This window comes from Egretta garzetta, unplaced genomic scaffold (genome assembly GCF_000687185.1).
Source record: "Egretta garzetta isolate BGI_Z169 unplaced genomic scaffold, ASM68718v1 scaffold638, whole genome shotgun sequence".
Classification (NCBI taxonomy): Eukaryota; Metazoa; Chordata; class Aves; order Pelecaniformes; family Ardeidae; genus Egretta; species Egretta garzetta.
Genome location: NW_009260676.1, coordinates 1053119 through 1060811, shown reverse-complemented (window position 1 = coordinate 1060811; position 7693 = coordinate 1053119). Strand labels below are relative to the sequence as shown.

General features: G+C 48.4%; 1 protein-coding gene across 5 annotated transcripts in view; it reads right to left on the bottom strand.

Annotated features, from left to right (window-relative positions):
• The window catches only part of MECOM (MDS1 and EVI1 complex locus), a 200063-nt gene that overhangs the window by 33376 nt on the left and 158994 nt on the right, over positions 1–7693 (bottom strand). For 4 of the 5 annotated variants that reach the window (XM_009645775.2, XM_009645776.2, XM_009645777.2 and 1 more), the window contains exons 3-4: positions 3481–3583; positions 807–1023 (exon numbers count right to left, since the gene is read on the bottom strand). In XM_009645775.2, coding sequence (XP_009644070.1) covers positions 807–1023; positions 3481–3529 — 266 coding nt within the window. In that variant the 5' untranslated portion in view covers positions 3530–3583. Of the gene's footprint in view, positions 1–806; positions 1024–3480; positions 3584–7693 lie in introns of those variants that run through there. The other variant, XM_009645773.2, reaches the window with a different exon arrangement.

Genomic DNA, 7693 nt, shown 5'->3' with positions numbered 1-7693 from the left:
ATGTTGGCTGAGGTCAGCCTTCCCCCGTCTTGAAAGCATTAAGCTGTGACTCTGCGAGGTGTGTGCTGCAGAAGCTCCGGCGCACTCTCAGTATCTTTCAGTAATTTGCAAGATTTGCCATAATCTGCACCGCAATACGGTAACTTAAGAAGCCACAAAAACTATAGTGACAGGAAATATGTAAAAGACCTTCACTGTATAAAAGTTGTACTTTCTGTTTACATTCTATGCATATTCCAGATACATATGTGTATGGATCTAGACATATGTATAAGCATCTAGAACCTGCCTCTAGCAGGTTCTTTGCTTGTTTGCAAAGACAAAATTGCTAACATCAGCAGACATATGTATAAGCATCTAGAACCTGCCTCTAACTAGCACGGCTTGTTTGCAAAGACAAAATTGCTAACATCAGTGAACTCCATGCAAGAGACGTTCTAAGTTATTTCTAACTAAAAATAAGGAGCCCAGACCTTAGTCGATCTGAACGACAATCGCTCCTCTGATTTCACTGCAACCAGCCCAATTCACGCCAGCTACAGGTCTGATTATCAGAAGATCCAGTTCTTAATTTAAGGTCCCCACTAAGGACTTCAGTACAAGGACCAAATTTCTGATTTACTGAGATTCCATCGCTTTCTATGCCATAAACCACCAACCAGCACAGAAGTCTTATTCGTCTTGATCTTTGGTTTGTATAGAAGATGAAGGTATCAGCTTCTGCTCTGGCTGATGCCCTGCATGATCTGATTGAAGCCATCAGGGAATTTGCCTCATCCAATCATGTTTTAAGCATCTACTCCTACCTTTGTAAGTCTGGGAAGACTTGGTCACACTCTTTACACTCCTGGATTTCATGCACGTCCCGAAGGTCATTCTCATTCTCGAGCTTCTTCTGGAAGTCCTCCTCCACCATGGAGAAGGCGGAGTGAGGTGTGCTGCAGGGGAACTTCTGGTGGTCTACAAGCTCAGCCTTGGACTCAAAGAGCTGGTCACAGTCCTCGCAGCGATACTGGCGCTCCTCTGGAAGACAAAGGGGTCGGGCACAGGGAGACCGCATCAGTTCTCAGTCATTTTGACTTACCCCCCCATCAGGAGTTCCCTGACAGTGTGGGTAAATAAATGGCTATTCAGTGGAAAAGAGGAGAACCTCAAAAGAAACAAGGACTCCTTATAACGCGTTATAATAATGCTTTAATTCTACAGTATATGGCAGTGCAATACAACCTGTTAGCTGCCTGGGTGACATCCAGGAGGGATCCCTAACACTGGCTTAGGACAAAAGTCAGTGTGGTTACAGACTGTCGTGAACGGGGATATACAGGGTCTGAGGTGGATATTTGGGGGGGGCTGCCAGCCTCTGCCTTTCTGAATGAAGGAGACTGACTTAGCCACGAACATCAGCATCTAAAATAGCCAAAAGGGTGTTTAGAGACTTTTAATTAAAAGTCTCTTCTTTTCCATTAGAGTCCTTCTGCAGCGCCCAGCCCTGTTCAAAGTAAGTCAGAGACACGTGAATTTGGGGTAATGAAGATGGGGGGCCTTGCTTTAAATTCCATAACATCGGTCACAGTGTGTTTCTGACTGAAAATGAGTGTAGAAAATCGCTACAGTGTCACTTTGGGGTGAATAGTGCATCCCGTTAATTAGTAATTTCTGCAAGAGAACGGATTAGCTGAAGAAAATCCCAAAAAGCAAACTTGGAGAAGAGCATGCCATGATATTTTTTTCTGCTGGATTTTCTCCTGATGGTTGATACAAGGAGCCAGAGGCCCTGGTTTGGTTGCGGTGTTACCTGCCCTGCAGATATAAATGCCCAAGGGCTCTGAGTCAGAAAGGCACTGAGCAGTCCGGCTGAAAACTCAAATCATAGAATCATTTAGAATCGTTTAGGTTGGAAAAGACCTTTAAGATCATCAAGTCCAACCGAATGTACGTAGTTGATTCCGTATTGACAGTTGAGTTGATCCAGAGAAAGCATCATAGGGCTCCTGGTGTCCGCTGCCCATGGGCAATCCTTTAGCTCAGTCTGCTTCTAAATCAGCCCTGTGGGACATATTCCTGCGTGTCATTGCAGACGTTTCCTCTGGTGTCATTTATAGGATAGCTACTTGACCATAGGGACTAGGCATGGACCTATGCTTGAACGGGGGCACCTTTGGCAAAGTTATCACTATGGAAAAAAAAACCCCAAACACGAAACCAAATTAGAATGTGTGAATAATCTGCACCTTTTTCTTAAAGAGAACAAAAGATATTGCTTTAAATGTACAGGCAGCTGTAAGAAAGTGCAGCCCTTGGTACCTCCCACCCTGGGAAAACCCCTCTGTACTGTCCCTGAATTCCTGAGAATTTGTACAATGTCCACATTGGCATAAAGTGCAACCTGGGAGGCATCAAGCGGATACCCTATAGCCAGTCCCTGCTGCGGCTGTATAACCCCCTGCCCGGTGGGCAGCAGAGCAAAAGGAGCTTTTGGAGGTGGGGGCAAATCTGAGCAACAGCTCCGGAGTTTCAAACCCAGAATCTGTGCGTCGGGCGAGTAACGAAAGAGTGCGAGGAGGAAGAACGGCTCAACTGTTCTCACAAGCAACAGCAACATTAACAATCTGAGATTTTCTCTTTTCGAGATGACAGAAAAACGGTTGTTTGGCTCCGTGACAAAAAATAACCTATAATCAGGGTCCACACAGGGCCTGCAGGAGCAGCGCAGCCTAGAGAGAAGGACACGGACTCTTGTTCTCCTTTTGCAATACCCACAAAATGATCAAGTTTCAGGCTTGAGCCTTATTACTGCCCTCAGTTATACCTGCAGACTTCTGTTTCTGCCAGGGAGGTTCAAGTAAGCAAGGGTAAAACCTGAAAGACATTAGGAGTTGTGGGGATGTGCTGCTGAGAAATATCAACTGCGCGAACTAGAGCTCGCCACATCAGCAGGTAGCAAATGCAACATCGAATGGAGCGACATCCAGCTGCATTCAAATACAGCAACGCTGAATGAAGCTACACTCCTGGCTAGACCAGGCTGGAGCAATGGAGAAAATAAGCAGAGAACCCCCAATGCCAGCGTTGGCACCACTTTGGAGAGCAGACTCACCCTTCAGAGGGACTGAAGGAGTTGTGATGGTAGTAGACTACTTTATTCACTGAGCAGCTTTCAGGGAAACAGGAGGGCAGAAATAAGAGTCCCCATCCCTGGAGGTATTTAAAAGAAGGCTAGATGAGGTGCTTAGAGACACGGTTTAGTGGTGGGATGGCAGGGTTAGGTTAACGGTTGGACGTGATGATCTTAAAGGGCTTTTCCAACCTAGACGATTCTATGATTCTAAGACAAACACAACTGCGGCCCAGCTCTCCTCCCTGACTGCTGTGAAGCCACCCCAGATTTCAAAAGTATTCCAACAGAGGAGAAATCTCCCTAATTTTTTGCTTCATTTCAATGAGACTTTCTATTAGATGAGACCATAAGAAGTGGCTAACCATGAATGTCCGGAGCCATTGTTTCATGTGAATAATCTTCACTCTTCATGAACAGTAAGAGCTCCTCTCCTGGTTCAATATCTGCTACCACTCTGTAGAATATCTGCAAAAAAAAAAAAAAAAAAAAAAAAAAAAGAGAAAGCAATGTGACTACCACAACAGGCAAAGAGGCATGAACCACTGCTGGTGAGTATTACAGGATCAAAACCGCGTGGCCAGACCCTGCCCCGGCATGGGTGCTGGCTGCCGTCCGCTGGAGAGGTTGATGACTTTGACTACGGCAGGTCTGCTCCTTCCAGCCCCAAAGCTGTTGGTGCTTTGGGCTCTGCGAGGATAAAAAGGACGATTGCTTTCAACAGCTTCTGCTGCAAAATGAGTTGCGTGATGACTGCAAGTATCACCAGCAATTTGCATGCTTAGTTATGCCAAGCCCACCTACAAAGTAGCCATAAAACGCATCCCTGAGCGATCCGTGTAAGGAGGTAGCTCCTGTTGGGCTGGAAAGAGGCGCTAAAGCAGACCCGAGGAGATGCTGCCAATTAAACCGTAGGCATCCAACCCCCCGTTCCAACCACCCACGCAGCCCAGAAAGCTGTGAGGCGGGAGGCTTGTACAACCAGCAGCACGCCTGGCTATTCCTTAGCTCCAGACTGGAATCCAAGGAAAAAGCAGTCCAGGATGAAGCAGCAGCGTGAGCAGCCAACGCTGCTGGTGGTGACCCCGGCCGGTGGCACCTGGTCCCCCTGTACAGGTGACATCGGGTGGTGGGAAGGAGCCCATCGGGGAAGTGGGAGCCTGCGGGAGGGCGAAGGGGCCACGATCCCGGGGGCCTGTGCACCCAGAGCGAGCGCACACCGGCACCGCGCGCCTCTGCTGAAAGGGAATTCCCTAAATCCATCAGGCTGCTTTCTGTCTCTGCAGGAAACGTGAAGAGCACTGAAAAGCTCCGCGAAGCAGCTCAAATAAATATCAGCAACCTCCTCAGGCCTTAAGAAACAAAACCACGACAGCTACACTTCCTAGGCTCAAAAATAATGCCTTCTGCATTTTCTCAAACTAACGTATTTTTAAAGGTTTTGCTCTCAAACTCTTAACTCTGAACACTCAGAGCATTGGGAGAGAGGCAGAAAATCACCTCCACTGTTTAAAGTCAAACAGATGCATCTGTCACAAGGCAGGTACAGGTATCCAGAGATGCGTGGGTGTTCTCCTTGCCCGGTCGCACGTGGACCGTCACCCATCGGGTGGCCCCAGAAGCCGAGCACATACCGATGTCCTCCAGGAGGTGGCCGTATAGCCTAATCGTTTCTTACTGCACAAGCATCCTTTGCCCACAGATGTGGGCTAAATACCTAAAAATAACTAAATAAGATGCGTTTCCTCAGATTTGTCTTCTCTTTTCTTTGCCTTGTCCCAAAAACCGCTCTGGAGGAGGCGTGCAGGGGAGTGGTGGTGAAGGCTGACAGGGCCAGCGGGGCCCACGGCCCAGGCGCTCTCCCCTCTCCAGGTGCCAGAAGTGCTGGGAAAACACATCAGGCACAAGGTACCCATGCCACAATCCCCTGCTTATGGCCAATTTTCCCCATAAAAGCCAGGAGAAGCTGTTTATGGGCAGCTTGATCTGCCCAGGCTGCATCTCTCTCTTCTTCTACACCATCCTGGTCAAACCATCAGCTGGGTCTGCTTGGGCTTGCCATTTTTACCCCTTGCTGAGGGGATTTCCCAACTCCACCAAGTATTTTGGAGAGCATAAGTGGCCGAGAGAGCCGTGGCAGGGTCTCATGTGTGTCTCCTCATGCAGCCGGGCGAATGCCTGGCACCACAATCCCCTCCGGAGCCAATGCCGTCCATGGGTGCCGAAGGATGCGGGGCTGCTGCGTGGGCTTCGGTGCACCAGTGACGTGGCTGAGGCAACACAACTCATTTGATCAAGGGCGAAAACACGTTTAAGTGGAGCCAGCTTTTAGCTCCTGCAAATAAACCTGATGTCAGCGCCGCATCCAGTGGGTATTTGCTTTAAGCGATGCTTGTTTTTCCATTTATTAAGATAAATGTATTGAAAAGTGGACTTTTTTCTTCCAGAAGTACAACGGCCTCCACAAATCCGAAAGGGAAGCTGCAGTCCAATCCATGGATGGTAAGCCTGGTTGCTGGCTTGCTTTGGGTGGAAATAACGCGAGTGGCATTGCACGCTGACCAGAGAGACTTCTGCAAACCTCCCTGCTGCAACAGCACCTGCCTCCCACTTGGACTGGGGGCGGCCAGGTGGGACCTCCAGCATCTCGGAGGGACCACACCAAAGCTCCTGCTCTGCCCAGGAAAGTTCTGCCCAGGACTCGCCTCGGCGCTCCCAGGTTTTGTGGCATGGGCAGGTAAACTCAGCTCCAAGGTCAGCGCTGCATCTGCACCAAGGAGCAAACAAAAATCACAGCGAAGCCTTCTCTGGTATTTTGCCTCCTCTGCTCGTGCTGTCCCATCAAAGGTATTTCAATAGACCTTTTCACCTCTCGTCACAAAGTGAGGACACATGGACCGTGCACGGGCATAATGAGGGTCTTGTTCACGAAGCGCTGTGCTGGGGTGCATCACTTCTCTCGGGGAAGCCCTGCTAGGATGCAGCATCTTTCTTGCAGCTGTGGGATAAATCCCTGACCAGGGCACAAACTCTGCAGCCAATTGTCCTGTCTGCATTGGTATTCGAAAATATCAGAGATGGTCAAGCTACCCATCAGAAACTGCCTGGCCAGCCTCTCTGTACCTCAGCGGGGAGACGAGACAGAGCATCCAGCAAAACTCCGTGTTTTGGGTTGAGTGATGTTTCTTTATTTTGCATCTCGGCACTAACGCCCTCCAAAACAAGGTCCAAGTGACAGATTTCCAGTTCTGGCATTCTGACGTTACTGTTATTAAAATCCTAATTTTAATTCTCATTAATAGTTTTTTTAATTTCTGCGTGTACAGAACCTCCCCGCCTGCACTAACAGTTTATATACTGGACTGTGTTCCAATGGGGATCTAAAATAAAACATATTGAGCTTTAAACCAAAATGATCGCCCAGGTAAATTCAATCTGATTTTAAGAGCTGTCCTTATTACTTCACTTGAAAACCTTTTTTCTCACTCCTTCCACCTAAAACCTCCCGGAATTATCCTGTCTGAGAAAAAGGGAGAAGCTAACTGTGGAAACGAACCACGCTGCCCGAGTTTTTAGGCAGCAGCAGCCCACCGAGGGCAAGGCGGCGGCGTGGGGGTCCTGTGAGCCCCCAGATGGGAAAGCTCATAAATTACCCCCCAGCCCCCCCAGGCTGCCCTTGGTTTGCAATCACAGCAACCTCTACCGCAGGCAGTACCTTTTGCATCGGGGCACGCTGACGTAGAATAAATGGACTTTCGAATTGCAAGGCTTGAAGATTTCTTGGACGCAGCCCTGACTCTACCGTAACTAATGAAAGGTTTTAATTTTCTGACTATCACCTCCTCAGCTTACCAAGCCCATTTTGTTGCCTGACTTTTTGGGAGTTAACCTGCACTCATGACGCGCAAACATGCACCAGTCTGCCTCGAAAAGTAAAGGAAGAGCTGCTGCATGGTAGAGAAACCACCGGGACGGGGTGGGGGGGGAAAAAAAATAAAAGCAAAGTCCAGATGCGCATTTCACATGCCCTGGGATCAGCGGTGTGTGACTGCAGTTTATATAGGAAGAGCAAAATCGGATCCAGATCTGGAAACACTTGCAAAGTTCAGGGGGTCTGAGGTGGGGAGAAGTTGGGGGAGGCCTAACTCATCAGCCCTCTGTGCCTGCCTACGCCGCAGGTCATATATTTATGCTACCGAGCAGAAATAAAAGCTCCCAAACTGCAAAGCTGTAAAGGGAAAGGGGAGGGGAAGGGAAAAAAAAAAAAAAAAAAAAAAAAAAAAAAAAAAAAAAAGAGAGAGAGAAGGAACACACACAATTTACTTTTAAATGGATGAATAAGGCCTCATTGTTATGAATCCCAGTTTACTTTTCCTGGTCAGGCACTTGAAATTTTATTTATGCTTAATAGACTGCATTTGGCATGTGTAAAGATGACAGAAGCGTGAATTATGAATGACCTTCAACCTATTCAGGAAGTTGTAATAATTGAAATAATAGCGAAAACGCACTCCCCGCGAGCCCGGGCCGGGGCTGCGCCCTCGGCCGCCCCGGCCACCCCGCCTGCCCTGGTGAGAC